Source organism: Marmota marmota, unplaced genomic scaffold (genome assembly GCF_001458135.2).
Source record: "Marmota marmota marmota unplaced genomic scaffold, marMar, whole genome shotgun sequence".
NCBI classification, from domain to species: domain Eukaryota; kingdom Metazoa; phylum Chordata; class Mammalia; order Rodentia; family Sciuridae; genus Marmota; species Marmota marmota.
The window spans coordinates 15,012,898-15,040,492 of NW_025999880.1; the positions used below are offsets into that span (position 1 = coordinate 15,012,898).

Below are 27,595 nucleotides of genomic sequence, written 5' to 3' on the forward strand. Positions count from 1 at the left end.
AAGGGGTTCCCGGGAGCCAAGGGACACTAGTGGGTATAGGCACAATGGGAGTGGGTCCAAAGTCGTAGGTCTGAGCGGTAGCTCCTAACCATCACGTCCCCTCCCACCCACCAGCTGCTGGGAGACTACTTTCCTTGGAGTCATCCCGCCGCATCCTAATCTCCCTCCCTTCTCCTTCCCTTTTTTGTCTCCGCCCCCTCGCGCAGAGGAGGACTTGCCGCTTTAAGAGCTCGGCTAGCGATTGACAAGCAATAAACGCTGAGCGCCCGGCTGCGCTGGAGTCGCCCGGAGCTAGGGGCTCCCCGGGGCGCAGGTAGGTGTCCCCAGGCCCCTGGGCCTGCACCCACCCTTGGACCCCTGTCTCCTTTTAGTTCTGGCTCGGCACTTGAGGCCCTATTTTCTGGGTCCAAACTCCCCGGCCCCTTCCCACAGGCCAGTGCCCTCCCTCTGCAGCCCCTGCCCCCAGGCCCTTTCTGGGACGCCGGCAGGGAGAACCAAACCCCGCTGTCCAATGACGCTGGCCCTTGTCCCTACTGTAGGGGCTCCGCAGAGACATCTGGCACAGAGGTGGCGAGCTGCGTGGAGCTCAGGTATCCGCGATTCTTCTCCCGGGGCGGTGCGGATTGGGGGGACTTTGAATCCCCGCATTACGTAAGAACCGCGCTGGAAACGCTTCCGGCAGTGGGGGAGCTAGACTGAGGTTGTGCAGAGTCCCCTTGCTACCCCGCCCCCCAGGAGACCAACATCTCAACCCTCTCTGGGAGGGGGTCCCGGGAAGGGGGCGCACTGCTTTCCCCGCCTCCCAGGCTGTAAAGGGGAGGGAGGTTCGGTGTGTGGGGGGCGGCTAGGGTTAAGGCCTGGGGACTTGCAAGAGAATTAGTGCCAGAAGAGAGGATCCAGGGTCAGAAAGTTAGGTCTATCTAGGGGGGTGGCGGGGAATGAAGACGGGGGTGGGGGGGCAGTCATTCAGTGACCTCATCCCCTGGTCTCCAGCCGGCGCGCAAGCAAAGAGCCTTCTTTGATGGCTCGCAACACGCCCCCCTTTCCCCAGGTCCTAGCGCCCAGCGGGTTAGGACTGGGTTCATGGGGCAGGGGCGCTCTGATTGTAAATGTGGGCACGTCGGCCCGATCTCTCGACCCCATCAACTGGCCCTCAGTTTTGTCCAGCCCTGCCCACGACCTTTCGGTCTCCAAAACGCCTTTGTTAGTCCTTTCTCCTCCACACCTCTTTGTACGCGCATGGATGGAGGGTGAGCGGGGGGTTGAAAGAAACCTCCCCCTTTCACTGCCCGCCTGCCTCGCCTACGGACACTCTGGGGGAATGTGAATCGCTCAGAGGCAGGGGTGAGAGGGCATCCGGGCCCAGGTTTTTGGAAGCCGAGGTGCGGGTTCCCCGATGTCTGGGCCGCGGATCTTGGCACGGACCCAGGCTGTCTTGCCTGGCACTGCCGTTCTCCTGTGGGCACAGCCGGGCCCCGCCCTCTCCGGGGCTTGGGTGGGGGTGGGGCAGAGAGAGCTGACGCCGTGGGAACCGACTCCCCAGGGAGAAAACCCAGGCAGTCTGGGCCAGACTCCTGGGCTAGAGATTCCATACAGGATCCTTCCTGCCTCTTCCCACCTCCTCATTCTCCCCTCTGATCCTGCATGTACCTCTATCAGGGAGAGAAGTACCAACCAGGAGAGACCTCCCCTTGCTCTCTAGGAATAGGGACAGTGGGCATTGGTACCAGAGGCACTGCTGGCACAGTGGATCCTGAGCTTTTCTCCTAGCCTGAGAAACGGTTTCCTTCCTTTCCCTGAAAGCTTCTCCTACGTCCTCAAGAGCAGGTTCAGGAGGAGGGGGAGCCATCCATTCTCTGTACCTGTGCGATTTCTGCCACCTGAGCGCAGGTAACTGTCTCAGGCCTGGGAGAGGAATGGAGCACAGAGGGGTTTTTGAAATCAGGTAGTAGTTCCTCTTAGAAGAATCTTTTTTTTGGGGGGGGGAGGGAGGAGGTAAAGTTGTGGCTCCCCAACCCCCAGGCCCCAGTAGGCACTCAGTCCTAAAGTGGGCACTGCCAGCTGCTTCCCCCCACTCCCCCACCCCTGCTGTGAGCCACTGCCTTCTGTTGTCATGGCAACTGGGGAATTAGGGTTTTATCCAGCAGCACATACCCAGGAAAGCAAAGGGAGGAAGGGGAGCTGACCTAGCTTGGGGAGGCCCTGGGATGGGCACTGGGGCTGCAGAGTCCATGCCTAATTCTGCCCTGAGCCCCTGTTCTCCGTGTCTCAGCTCTGGGCTAAGAAAGCGAGAGGAGAGAGAAAGGAAGCCAAACAGGCCTTGGGGAGTAGGATATTCTTCCTGTCAGCCAGATACAAATGTTTATGGAACATCTACATCATGTTAGGCCTGGGTACTAGAGGCAAATAAAATGGATGTGGTTCTTACTCTCATGGAGCATACAGTCTGGGAACACTTGCTGCCCTGCTTTTGACTCAAATTCTGGACTATACCTACATATCTCCCACTTAAAAAAAAAAAGACAGATGGTAGGCAGAAACACTATTTTTTGCTCTGTGTGTGTGTGTGTGTGTGTGTGTGTGAGTGTGTTATTGAACCCAAGGGTGCTAGCTACATCCCTAGCCTTTAAAAATAATTTTTTTTTGAGAGGGGGTCTAGCCAAGTTATATGGGCTGGTCTTACATTTGGTCCTCCTATCTCAGTCTCCTGAATTGCTGGGATTACACAATGTGCACCACCAGAAACACTATTTTTTAAGAGTCATAAAACCCGGATTTTCATTGTTGCTTTCTATTAGCTTTGTGACCCTGAGCAAATCATTAACTTCTCTGATCCTCCCCAGTCTCCTCTTCCTCATAAATGGGCATGTAATCCACTCTTCTTGCCTCCCAGGATGCTTGGGATATCTGTTGTTAACCAATTCCCAGTCTCTGAGCAGTGTCCTCTCCCTACTTTGGGGCTGTTCCTGAAGGGGGTCCCTTTCCTACTCCCTGTACCTTCTCATCCTCCTCTCTCCCCCTCCAGGAGAAACATTTCAGAGCCCTTGCTGATCTCACCATGCCAGTTGCTGCCACCAACTCTGAGTCTGGTAAGAAGTGGGTGAGGCTGTCAGCTAATTTCAGTGGTTCAGAGGTTGCCAGGCAAAGATTTGGGGGTGGTAACAGCAGTCAGACACTTCCACAGCTACTCCCCCAAACACTCACCCATTCATTCTGGTCATCTCCTCTCTGTGATAGGATAGAAGAAAGGAGGAATAAAACCTTCCCCTGCCCAAGGGAGGGCTGGAGACCGTACAACTCATCTGTGGGGAGGCCAGGAGCGCATGTTCCAGATACAATCTACATATTATTGCTAGAGGGCAATGGCAGGAGGCAAAGCTGGTTAGAGAAGTGCCCCCAAGAAGTGGCCTAGGAACTAAGGCTTAGAAATGGCTTGGGGATAAAGGGACTGTAGTGGCACAGTGGTGCCATGACCTCTAGACCAGCATGTGCTGAAGGTGGAGAAGATAGGGGTATAGGAAACTGTAAATGAAGGGGCAAGAATACCAGGTCAGGATGTCTGGACATGGTTCTGTAGGAGGTTTCAGGGCAAGGGAGTGGGGTGCTCAAACTGGGAGAGGCCAGGAGCCAGCTGCTGAACCTCAAGGAGCCTGATTTTCCTCTTTTGCAAAGAGTTGATGTGAAACAGAGGAGAGCATGTTCCTGTGAGCAACATTCACAATTATGCTGCTGCTGCTGAATTGTTTGTTATGACATTGATCTTGTGCCTTGAGTCAGTCACCTTTCTTTGGGGACCTGTTTTTCCTATGATGAGGTGATAGGACAAGATCTTAACTTTTATTGGTCCTAGATCTCTCAGAATCTGATGACAGCAATGGGCCCTCTCCATAGACATGTTCTTTCATGTCCCAAATTTGCATTTTACTCCAGGGGCTTGTGGATCCCCTTGAGTGCATTCAGGGACCCACCAGATTGTGTTCCCTGTGCTAGAGGCTGTCTAAGGGGCCTAGCAACTGCCTGCAAGCTCTGGTTTTGCTCTGAGTTATCTGAATCTCCCCCTGCTTGGATGCCTCCAGTGTAGCTCCTTCCTTGCCCTGTGTCCTTCTGTTCACTCTGCAAGATGTTTTGGGGTTCCCACTTTGCTTAGAATAACTTCCAGTGTGAAGGTAGTTTTGGTAGCAAGCCAGAACCTACCCTGTGATACCCTTGTCGCCTAGGAAAGGCTTCTTCTCCATGCAGTGGAGGGACTGTAGGAATGTCTCAGTTTCTACAGCCTTGGAGGGCTCAGCGCCTCTATCTCCTGTCCAGCCTGCTGGCTCCCTGAGCTCTCTCCCTGCTTCAGTCTGCCTGAGCCCTACTTGTAAGCAGCTTAGGGGTTAATTAAACTTATCCCTGAGCCTGTGATTAAAGGCCTTTCAATCTGGGGCTGCCCAGTAAACCCATTAATAGTGCCCAGCAGGGAAATAGAGGGAGGAGCAGTCCCAACAACTCAGCTTCCCTGATTCTGGTCACTTGATGGAGGCATGGTGGGGACAAAGTGTAGGACTCAGGGGTATGGGTATGGGACCTGCTTTCTCAAAGGACTCCTGAGGTCTCTGATCTCCTGGATGTGGTGCCATGGGCTGCTTCTGGCTTCTTATATCCAAGGCAAGAAGTACAAACTGCTTCTCTTCCCAGAACCAGCCCTCTGCCACCACTCCAGTCTCTGTTAGCCCCTGACCTCAAAAATCTAATGTTGGATTTTGCACCTTATCATCTGGTGGTCATTATATTTCCCATGGAACTGACAGAGAGACAGCTGTGCCCCACCTCAGAGGTCAAGCTTCCTTCCCCTTCTGCCTTCCTTCCCTGGGACATCCCTGCTTGTGTTCTGCAGAGGGTGAAACTAACAAGGTCCTTCTCCCACCCTTTCCTGCAGCCCCTTATGGTCCTTGGCATTTTGGAGGGAACAGAATGGTGTTGAGTGTATTCTTCTTGCAGAGAGACCCCACCTCTATTTTGAGTTAAGGCGAGGAGCCCTTTTCCTGAGGGTTGGGGTGAGTTGGGAAATGTGTGGGCAATGACACAGGCTGAGAGTTTAGAGATCTTGCCCCTGACCTGCAGCCTTGCTTTCTTTCCCCTTCACCAGACTCCCTCCTTTCTTTGAATCAAGGCAAGGATCCAGGACTGCTTTCAGGTTGAGCTGTCCCTTTAAATCTCTCTCAACCTGGGTTACTGTCCTGTGTGTAATCCTGCCTGCTGCCATGGCAACCAGGGGTGCAAGGCGACCTGGTGCCACTCCTCAGGGAATGGCTGACTGGTGGCTGCAGCACCTCCCTGGTGGTGGTCTCAGGGGTACAGAACCTTAGAGGAATGGGGCAGTGGACTGCAGTAACTTCCAAGTCCCTCCCTCCTGTCCACCCTTATTTCTGCTGCATGAACATGCATTCACCTTTTCCTTCCCTTCCTTCCAAGATGCCTGACTGGCCTCCTGGGCAGCACCCCTCATCCCGAGGCCCAGCTAATGGGAGATGGGGAGGGAGGGAAGCTACATGTGAGGCAGGCTCAGGAGGGCTTGAGGCTTCCTTGCCCTGGCGGTGACCCCTCTCCAGAGCGGACAGCAGGAATGGTCGACTGCAAATGAGGGACTTTTGGGTTGAGGTATCTGCCTCATGTCACTATCTCCAGGAAGAGGACCCGTTCTTCCCGGGGGCTTCCTTTGACTAAAGGGGTCATAGGGTCTGGAGAAACGGCATAGGAAATAGGGCCTGGAGAAGAGACAGAGCAGCGGTCAGAAGGCTCAGGGAGGAGGAGGCACAGGGCGTGTTCGAAGGACTTCCAGAAAAGAAGGATGTAGGAACAGCATGGGGCCAAGACCCCTCTGCCCACAGGCTGTGAGGCGAGGGTCTCTGGGCACTGCACCAGTCCCAATGGGCATCATACTGATCCCGTCGTCCCCCAAACCTTCTCTTAGCTGCCGCCTCCCCACTTCCAGTGGTACTTAATGTTAGGGATCAGGCCAGCCAAAGGGTGACTCTCTCTTGCCATCTCCCTCCTCCCACCAGTCACCGCCCCTTCCCACTCGGCAGCGCCCGGGGTTTTGGCCAATGTGCTAGCCGGTCGGGGCGGCAAAGCCTTGCTATTGGCTGATTCTTCAGCGCTCCTCGAGTCCCGCCTTCACCAGCGCAGCCCGGGTCTGGCCTGGAAGGCTGCTGGGGAGGCAGCGGCGTGAGAGGCTACTCTGGGATCCTGGAGCGGGGTCGCCATGGCTGGCAGCCCAGGCAGCGGGGCCTCTTTGGAGGGGATATCCCTGAGCTCCTCTGAGGAAGCGGAACTCCAAAGGGAAGGTAGGGAGAGATGGAGCAGGGAGACCTGGGGAGAAGCTGGCCCCTTAACTCATCCTCCCCGTCGCGGGTTTTGGGGCATCTAAAGGGGGGTGCCCTAGGAACCTGGGAGCCTGAAAGGTCTGGGGGCTCGGCCCTCAGGAGAACTGGCCTAGGCAAGGGACACCATCTCCCCTGACTCAGTCCCCAGCCTTAGCTGGCATGACTAGTGTTGGTGGATCGCTGGCTTCTGAGCCCGTGGAGAACCTTACTGGTCGCTCATGGATGCCAAGCCCAGGCCTGGACAGGATCTGGAGAGCAGGCTCCCAAGTTGTTTCTGGAGAAGATGGAAAAGAGGAGCAAGAAGGGGATGCTAGCCCAGGAGTCCCTGAGCCATCTTGCTCGGTTCAGCGCACCCTCCTGCCACCCCCAGTACTTCCTGAAGGAGGAGAGGACTGACAAGAGTGTTGAGGGATCTACCCCTCTCCTCCAGGGCTTGGGTGCTGCTATGCAGATGTAGGCGTGGGTGGCAGGGTGGCAGAGTAATGATACCCTGTGCCCATCTCTGCTCCCAGCTGGGCACACTCCAAGTCTTTTTTCCTTCTCCTGGAACTTGCTACAGCCTGTAGCTACTACCTCTAGAAGTGGGTGAAGGCAGCCCTCACTTCAGATATTGGTGGCCATTGCTGTGGTCCAGCTTCAGGTGTTCTCCTGCCCATCCCATGCTGAGTGCTCATTCTTAGGATGACTTGGTCTGACCTCTTCCCTTGGGTATATATTGCCATCCCAGGTCTTGGAGTGCCTGTTTCCCCAGCTCCTGACAATATTCTAGGCCTTTGCTTTGACTTATCCATGTTAATTTCTCTGTGATTACAAATCATTGTCTATCAGACCCAAAGGGAAAGACTGAGGCCAATGAGGGTCAGTGATTTGTGCAATGCCATACTGAATTAGTGGTGCCCCCAGGACTGGATGCCACATTGGCCTGGCCTCCTGAATGGTTGCCTGCTTGATTTTAGGCCTGTACTCAGGGACAGGCTGTCTCTCTTGTTCCTGAGCCTGCCCGTGGCAGGTGACTGAGTCCTGAGGTTTCAACCCATCCAGAGGTTGAATGAGGAGCCTGTGGTTCTCTGTTGCAGGGCAGAATCTGGAACCTTATTCCTTTTCTCTCCCCCACCTCAGAGTCCACTTTCTGCTGCCTGGAACCTTCTGCCTGCCAGGATGGTCTTACCTAGGGTGGAAAGAATAGGCCAAGAGAACTGCCTCCTGCCCCTAGTTCCTCTTTTTTCAGGCATTCAAGGCTTAGGGTGCCAATGCAGCAGGAAGGGAAGGGCTGGCTTCTGTAGGAGTGGAGGTGGGAGGAGGTATCATGGTATGTTGGGATCTTTTGTGCCCAGTCTGTACCTGAGTGTCTCACTGCCTGCCTCCTCCCCACAGCCATGCAGCAAGTCTTGGACAACCTAGGATCTCTCCCCAATGCCACGGGGGCTGCGGAGCTGGACTTGATCTTCCTTCGAGGCATTATGGAAAGTCCCATAGTCAGATCCCTGGCCAAGGTACAGTGCTCCAGGGAGGTGGGCATAAGGGCACTGGGAATGGGACATGTGGCACAAGAGGCCCCAAAGGGGTGTGTGGAAAACATCACACCCCAGTGATGACCCTGAGGCTGCAGGTAAATAAGATGCCCCCACACCTGGCCAGTGAATGTGTAGATAAATGTTGGTAACTGTCATCTTGTGGGGGGCCCGATTTGAGGGGGAGGTGAGCATGCCGGTGGCTTGTAATCTCCACAGTTCTCCTTGCCCATTTCTCTGCCTTTGGGTGTTTGTGTAGGTGTATCAGATGGGAGAGTCATTAGAAGGGAAAGTTATAATACAGTTTGTTAATGGCCATGCTAGAGACAGATGCACAGCATTCTGGGTGGGAGGGAGTATAGAAAATAGGTGCCTAACGGAGTCTGGGAGGCAAGGGCTGCAGACGATTCTTGGAAGAAGGGCCCCCTTGGCCAAGTGTGGAATGAGAGGAGGGGTGGGCATCCTGGGCCCCCCGGGAAGAGCTTAAGCAGAAACACAGGGGTGAGAGGGAGTTGGAAGTGTATGGGGGACTGAGTGCTGGTGTGCTGCTGGAGCCCCAGGCAGAGACAAAGGAAGTGAGCTGTGGAGATGGTGGCAGGTTGTGCAGGGCACTGGAGACCATGCCAGGGACACAGCATCAAGGAGGCTTTGTGTGCTTTAAGCAGGGGGGTGATGGCGGCATAGGGGTGTGTAGGAGCATCCCTTTGACAGCCATGTGGAGGACGGTTGGAGGGTCACATCTGGAGTGGCAGAGACCAGCTAGGGTCCTTGTGGTAGTTCAAGTTGGAGATATTGAGAGACATGTGGAGTTGAGGTGACAGAGCTCCATGGAAACCAGTGGAACTTGGTGTTTGTAGGTGGGGTGGGGTGGCAGAGCACTGGCTGTGCCCCAGGGAGGAGGACCAGCGTGCCTTCAGCTGAGGGAGCAGGCATGGGCAGGAGGAGAGATACTTCCTGTCCCAGGCAGAGGTGAGGTACAGAGGATGCCTGTGGTCAGCTTAGAGGCGAAGGTAGGTGTTGTAGGAAATCAGGCTCCCTACCTAGATTTCTCCATGATTTCTTCCCATAGTGTGGGAAGACTGAGGCAGTCCCCTTCAGTGAATGGTGGCACGGGTGACAGGAAGTCAGTGAAGACAGTGATGAGGGGAGAAGGCAGTATAGCTAGGTGGGCAGAGGTAGGGCTTCTGTCACAGGCTGGCTGTGGCTGGCCTCAGTGTGGGGTGTGGAAGAAGACCACGTCCTGCTGGAGGGAGCGAGCTGTTGCATGGGACGCTGTGTCCCTGGGACACAGCCTGGACATATTATTGTCTGTGAAGGTCCCTGGAGGTTGTTAAGAGCAGGTGAAGAGAAGCCAGAAAACTGGTCTAATTGGAGGAAACAGGAGAAAGACAGGTTGCTTTTCATTCAGTGACCCAGGAATTATATGCACTTCTCAAAAATAAAAGCAAAGAATTACGCACATTTCAAACATTGAGAATGTAAGCTCCACAAGGGCAGGGGTATTTGTTTGGTTCACTGCTGTGTCCTCAGAGCCTGAAACGGTGCTTGGTGCACAGTGGGTGCTCACTGAATGTGTTCAGTGAGCCCTGAAAAGAATATAGCAACCTTCTAGGCACCCATCTCCAAGAGGGTAATGTCAGCCATAGAGGTTTGAGTTCTCTCTCTCTGTTTGTCTCTCTCCCTTTCTCTCTCTTTCTTTCTTCTGGGGATTGAACCCAGAGGCACTCTATCCTGAGCTATATTCCCAGCCCCCCCTCCTTTTTTTGTTTTGTAATAGAGTGTCTCTAAATTGCCAAGGCTGGACTCAAACTTTCGATCCTCTTGCCTCAACCTCGCAGATCACTGGGATTACAGGTGTGTGCCACCACACCTGGCTGCTCTTTTTTTTTTTTTTTAAGAAATAAAAAGTATGATACTGTCAACACCTCCTTTTCTTTTGTTTCCATTGCTTCCCTTTCCTAAGGGTAAACACTAGCTAGAGATTGATGATGTAATTTCTGACTGTTTGCTATTCTTGTCTACATTTGTGTTTAGCCACAAACAATATATACCCTTGTTATTTGCATATTTAAACTTTATATCAATGGGATAACAATATAAACTGCCTGTTTTTGAGATTTCTCATTCATACAGTTGTATAATTATTGCCATAATTATAGATAGATTAATTTTCACTGTCAGGTGTTATTCTAATTTATTAATAGAGCCCAATTTATTTATTGGTTCCCCTTCCAAGAAGTAGCTACATCATTACTGATTTTCCTCTAATAAGGACAGCGCAGCAGTGAACAACCTCCTGTCCATCTGTTTCTGCACCTGTGTGAGTTTCTCTAGGGTGGACCCCTGGCATTTGACTTGCTGAATATGTGGATATTTGAACCTTAACGTCTATAACCCAGGGGACAGACCCAGAAAGTTGAGGGTTCTGAAAGAAAGTCAAGTCTGGCAGGAAGATCATAAATCCAGTGGGTTGGCTGTAGACAGCAGGTGGAATCCCTGGCAGGTGGCTGGCATCTGGGAGGACTGACATGGATCTAGCAGCAGGTTTCCCAATAGCAGGCAAGGCCAAGGTGAGGAATCCAAAGCAGGTGACATTCAGAAATCTAGAAAAAATTATTATCTGTGGAGACTCCTGTCAGTGGAGAGTCATGGGAAGGCAATATATGAACTAATCCACGTGAGATAATGAGGAAAGAGCATGGAGTCTGGAATCCAAAGACTCACTGATTGGCTGTGTAACTTTAGTATGTCTGTCAACCTCTCTGAACCTTGGTTATTTCCTTTGAGAAGCAGAGAGAATTATGCTTAGCTCTCAGAGTCATGGTGGAGCTGGTGGAGGTCATAGATTTGATAGTGCTTTTTAAACCATCAAGAGTTGTTGTCCTGTATCCTGGTGCAGTGGCACATTCTTGTAATCCCAGGACTTGGGAGGCTGTGTTATGCTTGAATTCGGGACCCCCAAAGACCACCAGAGACCCAAGATCGATGCAAGCAGCAAAGAGGTGTTTATTGCGAGCTAGCTCGGTCCTCCGCACGCACACACAGCAACTGGTGACGCTGAGAGGCCCCGAGCCCAGGGTTTGCAGCATTTTTATACATTTTTTGGAGAGGGCAGGGACTTCACATACATCATTGCAAATCATCACACACCGCGGGAAAATCAAATAACAACTCTAAAACATGATTAGCACATTCACTGGTGGGAACAAGTTGGGTAGGGGTGATTGGTCAGTGCAAAAGGGGTATTCGTTTGAACTGATTGGTTTAAGCCAAGAGGGGTGTATGTGCTGAACTACATGGTTTCCCAATATGTTATCAACCACCATAAACTACTGGGAGGGTTATCTGGCATCCCAGGTATTTCTCTGTCTCATGCTGATTGGTGGCTGCTAGGGGGCTGCTATGGATCCCCACCTAGCCTGACTGAGTCAGGGACACCTGGCAGCAGATCTCTCCTGTTATTTGTAGATAAACAACTTAGCAGGGTGGGAATGTGCCTAGGAGTGCTCTGTGGGATTTTCCAAGGACAAAGGTCATGTCCCTTTCTTGGACAGGCTTTGCTCTGAGATAGAGGCTGGTTTTTCAGCTGAGGCAGGAGGATTGCAAATTTGTGGCCAGGCTCAGCTAGGCCCTAAGCAACTTAAAGAGATCCTGTCTCAAAATAAAAAATAAAAAAAGGGCTGAGGATGTAGCTCAGTGGTAAAGTTTCTGGGGTTAATCCCCAGTACCAAAAAAAAAAAAAAAAAAAGTTATGCTATGTTCTTAACCATGGACCTGAATTCCTCATGAGGGCTCCAGGGCTGAGGTCAGGCTGGGGTAGAAGAACTGGCAGAGCAAGCCAAGGCCCTTGGAGAGTGCATCTTGGAAGGTAGAGACTAACAGAGGGATATGACCATGATTTAGTTCTCATGTTTTGGGGGGCTGGTCATGTGGCTTTTCTACTCTGGGTCTGCTCAGCAAGTGCTGGGTGGCCGAGGGTGGCCTCACCCACATGTCCCGTGTCTCAGCAGAGAAGACTGCAGCATCTGGACAGGCCTTGCTCCTTAGGAGGGTAGCCTCTGCTTCTTCATGTGGTGGTCTCCCTAGCAAGGGAAGATAATTCCTGCCTCACAAGCACCTGCCCAACCTCTGCTTGCATCACATTTGCTAAGGTCTCTTGGGTCACCTTTGTTAAACCCAGACGGGAGAGTTCCTTCACTTTCTGGCACACCTTCTGTCTCCTCAGCTTGCATCATATGGAACTTCATTCAGTTTTTGAATCATTTAATTAGGAGCCACTGTTTCAAATAAGAATTCCCTGTCTTCTGCCAAGATCAGAGGGGTTGGAGCAGGAGGGTGGAGGGGAAAGCTTTGCACCTTCCTCCATTGCAGCCTGCTGAGGGCTCTGGATCGGGAGGCAGCAGAGCTGGGTGCAGGTGCTGCCTCTACCCCTAACTACCTGCTCTGCTGCAGGGGATTTTCAGAGAATGAACTGCCGCAGTCTGGCTGGGCACAAAATCACGAGCCACTCACAGCCTTGTAGATTCAAACAGCAATTCTTTATTCCCGAACTCACACCGGCACTCTACACGCACGTTCTGGGGGAAATCCACACTCTCCACCGGGCTCTGAATCCCAAATACTCTCTGAATCCCGCGAGAACTCAACGGGAACTCAAGGCGCTTGAGGCAGCAGGATATGCCCTATTCCCAGCAGGAATCACCTTAAACCTGGAACCGCCCTAAACCCTGATCCACCCTAAACCCGGATCTGCCCTGGTCCTTGAGCAAGGTCACCTTTCATGCAAAGTCACTGCAAATGACCTGGGTCCACAATGGAAAGTCCTTCCTCTAAGCAACATGGGATAGGCTGACAAGGAAATTGCCATGTGTCGTACCTACTTAGCTATGGCTCTCAGCAATGAACCACTTGGTGACCACAGGAATTCAAACCACCCTCCTGTTCTGGTGCTTCTAATAATTGCAGTGTGTGCATAGATCACTTAAGTGAATATTAAGGACATCTTAGCAAAATACTACTGAGTAAAAAAAGTAGTAGGTGAAATAATTGCTCACTTAATAATAAGTGAAAAAAATCAGGCCTTCCAGGATTTTATGTATATAGCACGATTTCCTTTTTTTTAAAGGTTAAAAATAACTAAAAACTGGGCAGGGGTTATGGCTCAGTGGTAGAGCACTTGCCTAGCATGCGTGAGGCACTAGGTTTGATTCCCGGAACCACATAAAAATAAACAAATAAAAGAAAGTTATTGTGTCCATCTACAACTAAAAAATATATTTAAAAAAATAGCTAAAAACTATATTCATTTCAGGAATACATAGAATACATACAGATACAATAAAATTTACACAGGAAGCCTGAGAACAATGAACACAGGGAATGGAGATGGTGGTTTTTGTGAGCTGGGAATGGTGGTGGTGGTTAGGTATAGGATATTGCCAAGAGCCTTGTTTTTGATTTTGGGAAGTGGGTTCTTAGATCCTTGTTATGTTTTTAAAAATAATCTAATTCAATTCCAACTACCTACCAAGGAATCATATACAAGCCAATGATGAGAACATATCATGAACCCAGTATTGTAATTAATCCAATTCTGAGTTTTCAAATTCCCTGAAATTGTGATACCTGCTGGGTGTTTTCAGTTCTGGTCAGCCAGCTGTTTAGATCAGCCTGCTGAAGGGTTTGCTTTGTGTTTGAATGATTCAATGTTTTTGCTTTTTGGCACTGGGGATTGATCCCAGGGATGCTTTACCACTAAGCAACATTCCCAGTCCCTTTCCCCCTTTTTAAATTTTGAGACAGGTCTCATTAAGTTGCTTAGGGCCTCTCTAAATTGCTGAGGCCGGCCTTGAACCTGTGATCCTCCTGCCTCAGCATCCCAAGTCTCTGGGATTACAGGCATGTGCCACGACTCCCACTACTCCCAGTATGATCCAATGTTAAAATTTCCTCTGGGCTGTGAAGGTTGATCTTGGAGAGCTGTATTTTTGTGTCTGTGGGTAAGACGTTCAGGAGTAGCCAAAGGAGGAGTAATGAATGGAGCAGCCTTTGTTGGGCTGGGGGAAGGTCGGGGGGGGGCAGTCATTAAGTCAAAGATTGAGGATATATAATTTAGGAGGCACCTGGCTTCCCTTTTGGTCAAGTGAGTCTTCTCTGGAAACTTGTCCTCCCTCCATCCATGGAACAGAAGGTGCTAAAGCCAAAATAGGCAACCTCTCTAATGTTTACCTCAGGATCCCTGGGCCTGAGCTGTCTTCCGTTAACCCCATAGAGCCCTGCTAGGGTTGCCATGGTGAGATCATTAGTACCCAAGTGCTGTCTTTGTTCATTCTCTAAACTTGGTTCTTGGGGCCTCCTATTTCCAGCACTGGCCTGGGCACAGTGGTGATGAAGAACCCTGGAAGCCTCCATCTTTCACTCAGGGGCTCCTTGGGCCATGCTGTGCTCAATGACTGTAGATTATATAAGGGCTCTGGGGAAGAGCAATGCTTTGATGCTTGTTCTTGTCCCAGGCACTAGTCCTTCGTCCCTTCATTTATTTGTTTCTCCCCAGCAGGAACACTCTGCTCAGCTAGGCAGAAGATGGTTTAGGTTGCTGCTGAGCCACCAAGGCTGTGTTCTCCTGGCTCATTTTGGGGAAGAGAAGGTAGAAAGGATCTAGCCTTTGTTGAGCACCTGTTGTGTGCCGACCACTGTGTCTATCTCACTGAATCCTCCTGGATTACTATGAGGCGTTATTAAACTGTCCCTATCTTGAGATGAGCCTGATGATGCACTCCTGTAGTCCAGCTACTGGGGAAGCTGAGGCAAGAAGATCTCTGGAGCCCAGGAGTTCTAGGCCAGACTGGGCAACATGGCAAGACCCCATCTCCAAAAAACAAAACAAAAAACAACAAACAAACCCCAGAAAACTCTCTATCTCGTGGGCTTAAAAAACATTATGATAAATTTCAAAAATGTATCCTGAACCCCCATCATTCATTACCCCACTTTAGCATTTAACAACTCACAGACAATCTCATTTCATTCAAGCCCTCCCTCTCAAATATACTATGATTTTATCTATAAATATTTTAGTATCTGAATCAAAAATAAGAATTCTTTTTAAAAAGTCACACTACCATTATTACATCTAAAACACTCAACAGTAATTTTCTTCTGGATTTTTAACAAATGGTTTTGGCACATGTGGATAGTCATTTTGAAAGATACCAAAGTGGATCCATACCTCACACCATTCATCAGAATAAACTCCAAGTGGATCAGGGATCTAAATGGGAAAATATGTGTCCTAGAAGAAAATATAATTCTGTATATAAGGAAAACACCCCCCACCTTTAAAAACTATGTGTAGAAATTCAGAAGCTTTAAAGGTTAATAAATTCAACCACGTAAAGCAATTTTTTAAAGAAAAAAATTTTTTTTTTTAGCATGGCAAAAACACCATAAGCAGAGTCAAAAGACAAACGAGAAGCTGGGGGAAATGATGTGCACAAATAAAGGGCTAATCTTCTCAATATAGAGAGAACATTTTAAAATGAGAAGAAGAAAAAACCAAATAGAAAAATTGGCAAAAGACACAAACAGACAGTTCACAGAAAAAGATGTACAGATGGTCCTTAAACATATGAAGAGATGCTCGGCTTCCCTCGTAACAAGCAAAATGCAAATTGAACCCTACTGAGAGATCATTTCTCATCCATGTGACTGGCAGGCATTCAAAGGTTTGATCAGCACTGATGGTGAGCTGCAGGAAAATCTCCCAAACAATGCTGGTTTTGGGGAAAATCAGAGGGGAATTTGTCAGTATCTAAGAAAACTGCACATATATTTACTGCTTGACCCAGGGAGACTTCTAGTAATTTACGTGGAAGATCTTCTCCACAGGTACAGAGCACCATGTCACTGTTACACACCACAGCATGATTTGCAATAGAAAAATATTAGGAGCAGGCTGGGGTTGTGGCTCAGTGGTAGAGCACTTGCCTAGCATGTGTGAGTCCCTGGGTTCAATTCTCAGCACCACATGTCTACTACAACTAAAAATATTTTTTAAAAGATTGGGAGCAACCTAAATACTCATAGAGACTGGTTGAATATATTGTAGGACTCCAGTCATACAACAGAGTCATATGCAGTAATTAATAAAAATAAGCTGGGCGTGGTAGCACACGCCTGTAATCCCAACAACTTGGGAGGTTGAGGCAGGAGCATTGCAAGTTCAAGACTAGCCTCAGCAACTTATAGAGGCCCTAAGCAACTCAGTGAGACTTTGTCTCAAAAAGTAAAAAATGGGACATGGCTCAGTGGCAAGTCCCCAGGATCAAAATAATAGTAATAATAGAGGAATCTGCCCCCACCCCACCCCATGTAGTGCTGTGGCATGATTTCTAGCTCACATTATTAAATAAAAAACCAGACAACAATCTAAATAAATTAAACAACCAACCAACCAAAGCTGCATGATATTAACGAGTGTATACAGTGTTCTACCTTTTATGTAAAAAAAAAGAAAAAAGAAACAGAATAAATAAATAATAAAGAAATGAAAATGATTACCTTGCTGGGCATGGTGACCCACTTCTGTAATCCCAGCAGCTCAGGAGGCTGGAGGAGGATTGAGAGTTCAAAGCCAGCCTCGGCAAAAGTGGGGTGCTAACTCAGTGACACCCTGTCTCTAAATAAAATACAAAATAGGGCTGGGGATGTGGCTCAGTGGTCAAGTGCCCCTGAGTTCAATCCCAGGTACCCACCCCCAAAACAAAACAAAAAAAACCAAAAAGATTACCTCTAGAGTTTGAGGGTGAATGGGGAAAAGGGGCCAAGGATGGAATTGCTACTTCTTTGAGTTTACTTTTAATATGGATTTGAAATTTGAACCCTGTATATGCTATACATGTTTAGAAAATAAAATTATATATTAAAAATGATAAAAGCAAACTCTAAAATTAAGTTCAGATAAGTATACATATCTGTATATTACATTGTGCTAATCAAACAGAAAAAGGAAAAGGAGTCATGTATGTCTAGAAAGAACAAATAAATTTAAAAAAAGAAAAGAAAAAGGAATTAATTTAAGTAACCTTGTCCACAGTGTTCTGACGTACACGATGAGTGGGATGTATTCTAAGGCCGTAGTGGTATTTAATAGAGTAGCCAGTAGCTATGTGTGACTATTCAAATACTTGCTAAGATTTCAATGTTTGTGTCCCCTCCAAAATTCATGTTGAAATTTTATCCTCAATGCAATGGTATCAGGAGGTGAGGTCATTAGGAGGTGGTTGAGTCACAACCACCTAATATCATTCATGAGTGATATTAGCTGCCTTGTAAAAGGGCTGGAGGAAATTAACTAGGTCCTTTTGCCCTTCCACCTTCTGCCATGTGAGTATATGTGAGAATTCCCTCACCAGACACCAAATTCCAGCACTTTGACCTTGACTTGGACTTCCCAGTCTCCAGAACCGTAAGAAATAAATTTCTATCATTCATAAATTACTAAGCCTCAGGCGTTTTTTTTTGTTATAGAAGCAAAAATTAACTAAGATAATACTTAAATAAACTAACATGCCTAAATAAAACTTTTAGTACCTCAGTTATAGCAGCCACATTTCAAATGTTCCCTAGCCACAAGTGGACAGCAGAGATCTAGAACATTTCTCTTAGTGTAACTTAGTGGTATTCTGAGATCAAAGAAAACTGCAGGTAAATCTTGATTTTTACTGAGTAGATTTGTGATAGTCAATTCTGAAACTTTCTTGAATTTTGAAGGACAGAACAATTAAGTAAATGGATGGGTATTATTGAAATACGTTGTCACTGAAGGAGAAAGGAGATGCAAATGGATTGGGGGAAAATGAGAGAAATCCTGTAGAGTTTGATTTTAATCGAAGCTATCAGTATCAGCTAATGTCTGCCAAAGAAACAGTGTCCCAGAAGCAGCGAGTACCTCTTTCTGAATTCCATTTCCTGTCAATCCACCTTGGAGAAACTAATGATTCCAGACCTGGGAAAGGGAACGTATAAAGTGAGCTGTGCCCAGAAGGGAAGAAGGGGCTCAAGGACTGATGGGCACCTGTCCATGGGATGCAGGAATGAATGAGGCTCCCCCTCCTGGACAAATTTGGGATGAATTAAGCCAGTGAAGATGTGGAGGTAATGGGCTAGAACACTGAGAAAAAGAATGTACAATAACTCAGAGGGATGGAGAAAGAGGTGGGGACGGGGAGAAGGAAGAGCACTTTCTTATAGTAGAATACCAATTAATAAATGTGGATGGGTGATGGAGTTACACAATTTTGGATCACAATTTTGCAACTCGTAGTAGGATAATTGAGTCAGGAAAGGATCTTAAATGGAGGCTTAATTCGCTAGTGAGGGATTGTTGGTTTCCAAGTATGGGAGAGACAAGGTCACCTCTATAGAACTCTTACTAAAATGATTACCTTAACGTGAATCATGAGGAAAAAATCAGAAGAACTTCAGTTGTGGAACAGTCTACAAACTACTGGCCCAGACTTTTAAAAAAATGTCCTGAAAATCTAACAGTTATTGGAATTTGTTCTAGATTCAAGGAGAGCTGACTATAGTGGCACATGTCTGTAATACCAGTGACTCGGGAGGCTAAGGCAGGAGGATTGCAAGTTCAAGACCAACTTCAGCAACTTAGTGAGGCCCTAAGGACATAGTGAGACCCTGTCTCAAAATAAAACATAAAAAAAAGAACTGGGGATGTAGCTCAGTGGTTAAGAGAACCTGGGTTCAATCCTTGGTACCACAGTCAATCAATCAATCAATCAATCAATTGATAAATTAAAGAAGAATAAAAAGATATTCAACACATGATCCTTGATTGGATCCTGGATCAGAAAAAATAAAATCATAAGGGGACAACAGTGAACACTGAATATGGACTGTCTATTAGACAATGTTTTGTCAATGTATCAATGATAGAATGTCTTGTGTGTGGAAATGCCATCGTGGTTTATGGAGCAGAATGTTTTGGTTTTGAGAAGTGCATGAGGAAGTGCTTTGAGATGAAGTGACTTCAACTAGTGTTCAAATGAATCAGAATAGAAAAATGGCCTTCATATGTATGTCACAAATGGACCTACTTTGTCCCCAACCCACTCAACACAACTCTCCTCACTGGCTGGTCACTGGGGAAGGCTTCCTATTCTCTTTTCAGAGCACCTTGTCGTGGAGCCCAGAGTCCGTAGAGCGGCAAGCAGGTACAAGGCCCTCACCTGGCACCGTGGACTGATTTCTTGTCTCCTCCCTCATTAGGAACATTGGAAACCCAAGTTCAAGTCCTGGGGATCTTGGGGATATTAATCTACATCCTTATCTTGCTAATCTGGGCTCCAGGGTCTTCAAAATCTCACCCAAGAAGTTATCCTTGAACTCAAACACCTGTAGGGTCTTGGGAGATGGGGACAATTTTATGATTTTTTATGACACTTTGTGTCAAGGGAATGGAATAAAAGTTTGTCCTGCAGATTCTCCGTCCCCTAAATTGAGCCCTCAACATCTGGGGGAGAAAGAAGAAAGCAGGAGATGCACGTGTGCCAAGTGTGCTGTGTGGAGGAGCTGGAGTTGATCTCTCAGGCTAAGCCAGGATTTGGAGCTAGTAGCTGGGAAGGAAGGGACTGGAGCCTGGAACCTAGGGTTGAGGGGTACTGCTTGGCACCCCAAGGCTTCTGGGGAAATGGTCAGTCTCACGTGTTTTTGTCCCCACCCCTAGGCCCATGAGAGGTTGGAGGAGACAAAGCTGGAAGCCGTGAGGGACAACAACCTGGAGCTGGTTCAGGAGATCCTGCGGGACCTGGCGCAGCTGGCAGAGCAGAGCAGCACAGCCGCAGAGCTGGCGCGCATCCTTCAGGAGCCCCACTTCCAGGTTTCTGGCTGCTGGGGCTAGTGGTGGACCAGGAGGGTGTGTCAAATGGGACATGCCCCTGGGAAGGGGACCGGCAGGAAGTTGGAACTGGGATGGGAAGGGACCACAGGGCTTTGCCCCATTGTCCTTCCTCTTCCCATCACATCTCCAGTCCCTCCTGGAGACGCATGACTCAGTAGCCTCAAAGACCTATGAGACACCACCTCCCAGCCCTGGCTTGGACCCTACGTTCAGCAACCAGCCGGTCCCTCCTGATGCCGTGCGTATGGTGGGCATCCGCAAGACTGCAGGAGAGCATCTGGTAAGGGTGACAGGGTGGGCCCCAGGCGGGTCTGGTGGGGCAGGGATTCAGAATAACCAATGGGGGAAAAGAAAGGGCAGGTGAGGGCTGAAGAGGAAGATGGGCTCAGCTTTGCCCAGGAAAGGACCTTGTAGACCCAGGAGCCACAGACCCTGTGCGTAGGCCCTTCGCGGACTGTGTCAGTGCCTTTGATAAGTGAGCAGAAGGATAGGAGAGGACTGTGAAGGCAGGTGGGCCGGTGGAGCCTGCAGTGGAAGGCCCATCAGGAGACCCATTTGAATATTCTGACTCAGGGGAGCCTTATCATACACACCCTCTGTCCCACAGGGCGTGACATTCCGTGTGGAAGGTGGCGAGTTGGTGATCGCTCGCATTCTGCACGGGGGCATGGTGGCCCAACAAGGCCTGCTGCATGTGGGTGACATAATCAAGGAGGTGAATGGGCAGCCGGTGGGCAGTGACCCCCGCGCACTGCAGGAGCTTCTCCGCAGCGCCAGCGGCAGCGTCATCCTCAAGATTCTGCCCAGTTACCAGGAGCCCCATCTACCCCGCCAGGTGGGCCCGTCTGCCTAACACCCCAATCCACAAAACATCCACGGGATGGCTGGGTCTTTTCCAAGCGATCCCCGCCCCCCAGCTTTCAGGGATGCAGTTTCTCCTCTCCAACCTGTTTTGAGGCAAAACAGACAGTGGGACCTGCATGCCAGCCACGTGGAGCCTCTGTGTGTTGTGCATGTGCGTGAGCTCGTGGGTTTACAGACATTATGCTTAGGCACTCCGTGCATGTGTAGCAGACTGTGCATCTACAGTTCGGATACCTGAGTGTACAAGTGAGTGCCTGCGTCTGGTGCACAATATTGTGCAAGGCTCGGGTCCTGGACAACTGCTTCCTGATTGGCAGATTGTGGAGATCTGTCTGCTCTGCCCAGGTCCCCTGTCGGTCCTCTACCTCTGTCAACCAGAGCCCTCTCCTCCAAGGAGGAGGGGGTGGATGCAGGGTTAGGAGCCTGGGTCTTCTGTTCTGGTGATCCTGCCTCCTCAGTCTGAAGGCCTGCCCCAGGCCCGAGCAGTTTCCGCATTCCTCAATCTGAGTCTTAGTTCTAGCTGTGAGGAGAGGTGTGGACCAGGAGAACAGCCAGGCAGGCCTGGAGGCAGGGCTCCTCTGGGGGGCAATGCCAGCCTCTCGGGTTTTTGTGAAGGGAGGGGGTGGACCATGTCCTATACCCATGCCAACAGAGCCTTCCCTGGCTCCTTCCTTTGACCCTTCACCCATTCCCGGGCCCAGGTATTTGTGAAATGCCACTTTGACTATGACCCGGCCCGAGACAGCCTCATCCCCTGTAAGGAGGCAGGCCTTCGTTTCAACGCTGGGGATTTGCTTCAGATCGTAAACCAGGACGACGCCAACTGGTGGCAGGTGAGCCGCGGGCGCTCCTGCAGTGTCTCCAGGTATGGTGTGTGGGGGGGAGGTGAGGGCACAGAGGGGGTCCCTCTGGCTCAGACGGGTCGTTGGCTCACGTCCATTTCAGGCATGCCACGTGGAAGGGGGCAGTGCCGGCCTCATCCCCAGTCAGCTGCTGGAGGAGAAGCGGAAAGCATTTGTCAAGCGGGACCTGGAGCTGACACCCACCTCAGGTAGGAGCTCCCCCGTCCTCCTAGAGCCCCATTATGGTCCTGCCTGCCTTACTCACCCATCTCCCTTGGCCAGGGACCCTGTGCGGCAGCCTTTCAGGAAAGAAAAAGAAGCGAATGATGTATTTGACCACCAAGAATGCAGGTGGGTATTAGTGTCCCCCTCCTTGTCCTCCTCAAACATGAGAAATCCCCCAGGGACTTGTAAATATGTTCTGGCTCAGAGGCTGCCCACCTGTCCCTGGGCCCTGCCTGGTTCACCCTTTCTTCCCTGGTCCGGAGCTCTTTTATCCTCGACCTCCAAGAGCCCTGTCCCTGCCTGCCTGCCCCATGATGCAATCTGTTGAGCAGTGCCCATCTCCTTCTGTCCAGAGTTTGACCGCCATGAGCTGCTCATTTATGAGGAGGTGGCCCGCATGCCCCCGTTCCGCCGGAAAACCCTGGTGCTGATTGGGGCTCAGGGTGTGGGCCGGCGCAGCCTGAAGAACAAGCTCATCATGTGGGATCCAGATCGCTATGGCACCACAGTGCCCTGTGAGTAGGAGCTGGGCCCTGCTGGGTGAGGGTCAGGGAGCAGGAGCTGTGTTGGGGGCCACGTCTGGGACCAAAGTTCATCAGCACCAGGACAGGTGGTACCTCTGGGTGTGAGCTGTAGGGTGTGCGCCCTCTGTGGGTGGATAAGGGGAACTACAATTCAGGAGAGCTGAGAAAGGTGTCCTACCAACTCTTTCCTTGCTAAGAATTGTGGGGAAAAAAGTGAGTGTCCAGCCCCGTGAAACAGGGATCTGAGCTGTGTGTGGCCTGTGGCAGGAGGGTTTCCTAATACATAACCGGTGTGGTGGGGGTTGTTGAAAGCTGCAGGCTTCCAGAGGCAAGGACAGTACTGACTACAGGTCTGTTTGGCCCTTGCAGTGTGTCTTTGTGTTGCACATTGCCCTTTCTGGGCTCCAACTGTGAGCACTAGGTTGGACTAGGTGCTCTCTGAAGGTCCTGTGTGTGTGTTTTTGTGGGAAGTTGTAGTGGGGGCTCTACTGTGTGCACTGTGTGTCTGAGGTGGTGTGGCCTGCCTGTGCCCATTCAGCCCTTCTTCCCCACCCAGACACATCCCGAAGGCCTAAGGACTCAGAGCGGGAAGGCCAGGGCTACAGTTTTGTGTCCCGCGGGGAAATGGAAGCCGACATCCGTGCAGGGCGTTACCTGGAACATGGAGAGTATGAGGGCAACCTGTATGGCACACGAATCGACTCCATCCAGGGGGTGGTCGCCACCGGCAAGGTGTGCGTGCTGGATGTCAACCCCCAGGTACCGCCCAGCCTGCTCCTTCCCAGCCTGCTGACAGAACCCCATGACCTCCTTTCTTGCCCATCCTCAGGTGCCCACCCCTAGTCACCCTGGATACCCTTCCTGTTACCAGGACGCATGTGGGGATATCCTCCCCACCTTCTTCTTCTTCTGCAGGCAGTGAAGGTGCTGAGGACAGCTGAGTTTGTCCCTTACGTAGTATTCATTGAGGCTCCTGACTTTGAGACCCTGCGGGCCATGAACCGGGCCGCGTTGGAGAGTGGAGTGTCCACCAAGCAGCTCACGGTGAGGGGCTCTGAGGTGTGGTGGGAGGGGTCTGAAAGCTTCCTGGGGGGTGGGGATGGGCTCAACTGGTGCAGAGAAGGAGATGGCATTGGGAAAAGAGAGAGATGGCCACCTATGTTGTCAAGGAGGTGGGACTTTTGATGCTTGGTTGGTAGATATGGAGCAGGAGGTCTGAGAGAAAATGAAGTGCCGTCTCAGAGTGGGCCAGGGACACAGCTAGCCTGGGGCAGAGGAGCTTCTGATTCTAGGCCCACTGCTTCGTCCACTTTTCAGGAACAGAGTGGGGCCCAAAGGAAGTTCTAGAGGGCCAGTGGAAGAACTGTGGGGCAGAGGTGAGCTTAGTGAGTCTGGTGGTGCTTAGAGATGGGGAAGGTGAAAGAGAGGGAGGAAGCCAGAGGTGGACAGTGGCTGGAGGGATGAATTAGCAGAAGGAGCAGGAGGGCCTGGAGAAGAGGCTCACCTGCCTGGTGTGGCCGACTCCAGGGCACTCCACCTTCCAGGAGGGGTAGAGTTGCAGAACTCTGAGCTCAGGCGTCCCTCTGCTGGCCACGCTTGGTACTGCAGCTCTCGGGCCTGGAGTCCGCGCTGCTGGTCTCGGGAGAGGTTGCCTCCAGTAGGGCTCCATCCTGCTGATGGTCCCTGGGGGAGCTCTGGGCCTTCTCTTGGCGCTTGCTCTGGGAACCTCTTGCTTGTAACAAATGTGGCCACGTGGAGCTGCTGGGATACAGTTGGCTTCTTCTTAATTTAAGTCAGTTGTTCAGTTCCCTCCCCCATCCCTGCCCGGCTCCCAGAATCTAGGGTTGGGGTTGCCCTGGTACCAGTTGTGCCCAGGTGTACCCTGGTACCATTTCTCCTGCCACACGGGTAAGGGGGCCTGATCAGACTGGGGAGAGCATTGACATGGGAGGCAGGCAGACCCTGCTGGGCCGTGTACCTCAGTTTTCTCCATTTTAAACAGGAGATTATTAATCTTTGCTACCTTGTAGCAAAGATGATGTGGGTGGTAAAGTGCTCAGTGCTGTGCTTGGCACTTACTAAAAATTATTTCCTTCCTTCCTTCCACTTACCCATCTGACCATGGTCTCAGGAGAGCTTCTTGGGGTGTTCAGGGAGGGGCTCCTGCTTCCTTGGCCACGGAATCCATTCCACTGTGATGGGTTTTGGGGAGGGAGCAGGCTGGAGACCCCCTTGATGATGGGGATGAGTTGTGGCAACTGATCAGCTCTCATTTCCCTCCCCCTTCTGCCTGGCAGGAGACAGACTTGAGACGGACGGTGGAGGAGAGCAGCCGCATCCAGAGGGGATATGGCCACTACTTTGACCTCAGCTTGGTCAACAGTAACCTGGAAAGGACCTTCCGGGAGCTCCAGGCTGCCATGGAGAAGCTGCGCACGGAGCCCCAGTGGGTGCCTGTCAGCTGGGTGTACTGAACCTCCACCTGGACCTTGTTCCCCCTGAGCTGTGACCCAGAACCTAAAACCACCCCTTCCCCACCTATGACCCCCAGCCACGATCCTCAGCTCCCGTCCTTGGTCTCTGGCTTTCCCCAGATAACAGCTCCCAGCGGGCCCTAAGCCTGGCTTCAGCACAGAGGCGAGCACTGCCAGGGAGGTGGGTGTTCATGGGGCACCTCTGTGCCCAGGTGCTGCCCACTCCCAATGTCCATTGGCCACCAGATATCCTTCTCTAGGGACCAAGCTGTGCCCAGGAGTGTGTTAGAGCAACCTCCATATTGCTTAGTCTAGAGAATAGAAAAGTCGTTTGGAACCAGTTGGCTGTGGGTACATTGCCCCCTGTCACCCCTGGGCACCTTTGCTCCTCTGGTCTAGTCACACCTCTCCTATTCTTGGGCTTCTCCCACTTCTCACCCCTAGTCCTCGGAGCAGGCCTTGGGCTGTTCCCAAGTGGCCAGGGGAGCCACCGACAGCCAGGCAGGCCTGGGCAGTGGTGCCAGTCGGGGCCATCGTGGAGGCTGGAGGAGCCAAAATGTGAGCCAGTGGCTGCAGCTGGGCCACACAACTCTCAGCTCCCTTAGAAAAGGGCAGGGTCCCAGGAGGGGATGCTGCCCTGTCCCTCCCTCATCCACAGCTTCTCACTGCCGAGGTCTCTCCACAGACTTCTCCAACGTCCTCCTGGCAGGTCAGCCCTGCTCCCCAAAGTGCAAGGCTGGCAGGGGCTGCAGGCTCAGCCCAGATTGCAGGGGAGGGGTTGGTGAAGGACTGAACCCCATGACAAGGAGCCTGCTCTACTCCCCGTGGCCCATGGCAGGGACACATTGTGATCACTGTCCACAACCTCTTCCCATTTTGGTCTCTTTCTGGCTGGGCCCAGATGGCCCACTCGCATCAGGCTTGCCTGGGTTGCGGGGCTGAGGAGGGGCTGTGAGCACAGGCTTGGCCAAGGACGGGTGGCTCTAGCAGCTCCCCAGGAGTGCCATTCCCACTCTGGTCTGTGCAGCCTGTCATTCCACATGCTGCAGTGGGTGCCTGCTCTGTATCTCTGGCCCTGGTGTGTATGAGTGTGAGGCTTGGTTTGGGGGGAGGGGAGGCAAAGGATTCTTTTTTTTTTTTTGGAGGTTACTCTTTGGGGTCTCTTAATGGGGGGTTTCCCCATCAGCTCTCATTTCTTATGAGGCCCTTGTTCTAGACTCCAGAGCCTTGGCCCTTCCCAGATGTCTTCCTCCACTTTCCTATTGTCCCCCTATCCTAAATGCCACCCTCTAGTCCTTAGGGAGGGCAGTTTTGTAAAATAGAATTCCTTTTATGGAAAGACTCCTGTCCTAGATGTCCACAGGCATCTCATCCCTCATTCTTCCCTTCATTCCTCCCTGAGGTGAGCCTGTCCTCACAGGGGACACCCCAGGACCCCCCTGCACCAGCCTCCCGATTCTTCTGAGTGTCTAGTCAGTCTTTGCTGCAGTGTCAGCCAAAGCTGGCCCTGAACCACTGTGTGCCCATTTCCTAGGGAAGGGGAGGGAGAATAAACAGAATATTTATTACAAATGTTAGAAATATATTTATTATATTAGGAATCTCATTTGCATTTGCATAGATACACAAATGAGATGTCAAGGCTCTTGAATCTCATTTGCATAGCTCTGCACACACTATGCAGTCATCTTTGTACTTTTTCCCCCTTTAGTCGTGTCCTTTTCATCCTTGACTCAGCCTCCCTTGCAACACCCTCACCCTCAGCTTAAGGTGACTGGGAGTGGGAGGACAATGGGGTATTTTTCCTGAGGACTTGAGGCCCTGGAGTTATTTGCCAGTTCCCACCTCCCCTGGGGGGTCTGGAGGTGGAGGCAGGGAAGGATGTGCTTGGCAGCTGCCCCCTCACTGAAAGACCATGCCAGAGAGCTGGCCCCTGGCCCCTTCCTGTGTATCTCCTGTGCATGCCCAAGAGGCAGGGCTGGGTCCCTCCTCTGAAGCCTCCTACCTCCCTTGCTGAGCGCCCTGCTCCATGACTCTTCAGGACACCCAGCAGGTGGGAGCAGAGGCTGGGAGCATCCTTGGTTCACCTGGCACAAGGCCAGGGTTGGGTTGGAACAGGTGTACATGTCCACCAATTTAGCTCTGTGACTCTGTCCTGCTTCCTCCCATGTGGACTCTTGTATTTGGGAAACCTGAAGAGAATATAGACCCTGCCCCCCATGGTCCACACATCATCCCAGCCCAGTTACCCTTCCTCTGTCCCCTCCTTCAACCATCCAATTCTCGAATTTTTCTCTCTGTTTTTCTTTCTTTTTTTCTTTGATTAAATGTGAAAGCAAATGCTTCTGGGCTCGTCAGTCTTTGGCTGGGGTTGGGTGGATGGCAGAAGGCGAGGGCTGGGAGCACAGCACAGAGGATTCCTGCCTCTGTCCATTCCCCAGAAGATGCTCCTTCTAAATGCTTGTGCCTGGGAGTCTGTGAGCATTCAGGGGGCCAAATGACTGAGGGACTCCATGGCTGGTCCATGTGGCTCTACTCAGAAGCTGTGTGCCCTTTAGCAGGCCCCTCTACCTCTCTGGTTCATCTTTTGTGAAGGTGCCATGGACTCCCAGCGGTAACACTAGAATTTGTCCCAGGTGCTGAACACAGGGACGATAGGTGACTGAAATGTCAACCAGTGTGGCAGATCCATCAGGGCTGGGGGGGGGGTCAGCATTCTTTCTGGGATGCTTCTCTTCTAATCATCATGGAGGATTCTCCAAGGAGGCTTTGGTTGCTTGTCTGTAATGGCAAAATGTGGATCCAGCCTCTCCTTGGATTTCTCCAAAGTACCACTCACACTGGGACAAGGGTAGGGCCAACTTAGCTGGTGA

General features: G+C 50.9%; 1 protein-coding gene across 5 annotated transcripts; it reads left to right on the forward strand.

Moving 5' to 3' along the window:
* The first annotated feature begins 202 nt into the window (after positions 1 to 202).
* On the forward strand, positions 203 to 27,066 carry Mpp2 (MAGUK p55 scaffold protein 2). Of its 5 annotated transcripts, XM_015495620.2 has the most exons (14): positions 215 to 313; positions 540 to 590; positions 3,026 to 3,089; positions 7,740 to 7,858; positions 19,620 to 19,772; positions 19,924 to 20,073; positions 20,401 to 20,628; positions 21,359 to 21,490; positions 21,603 to 21,708; positions 21,782 to 21,850; positions 22,078 to 22,239; positions 22,805 to 23,007; positions 23,164 to 23,292; positions 24,546 to 27,066. In XM_015495620.2, exons 3-14 carry the CDS (start codon positions 3,059 to 3,061, stop codon positions 24,720 to 24,722), a joined length of 1,659 nt encoding a protein of 552 aa, XP_015351106.1. In that variant the 5' UTR covers positions 215 to 313; positions 540 to 590; positions 3,026 to 3,058; the 3' UTR covers positions 24,723 to 27,066. The 5 variants fall into 5 exon arrangements, with proteins under 5 accessions (XP_015351105.1, XP_015351106.1, XP_048646505.1 ...); XM_015495619.2 differs by lacking the exon at positions 540 to 590 and having other exon boundaries at positions 203 to 313; XM_048790548.1 differs by lacking the exon at positions 215 to 313 and having other exon boundaries at positions 570 to 651.
* The last annotated feature ends 529 nt before the right edge of the window (positions 27,067 to 27,595 follow it).

What these genes read in the sequence shown, in the direction of transcription:
- Mpp2 (XM_048790529.1), top strand. Translation starts at nt 6,245, where the DNA reads ATGGCTGGCAGCCCAGGCAGCGGGGCCTCTTTGGAGGGGATATCCCTG. An exon ending in AGCGGAACTCCAAAGGGAAG is followed by an intron (nt 6,327 to 7,739) that starts GTAGGGAGAGAT and finishes TCCTCCCCACAG; the next exon opens with CCATGCAGCAAGTCTTGGAC. An exon ending in TGCTGGATGTCAACCCCCAG is followed by an intron (nt 23,008 to 23,163) that starts GTACCGCCCAGC and finishes CTTCTTCTGCAG; the next exon opens with GCAGTGAAGGTGCTGAGGAC.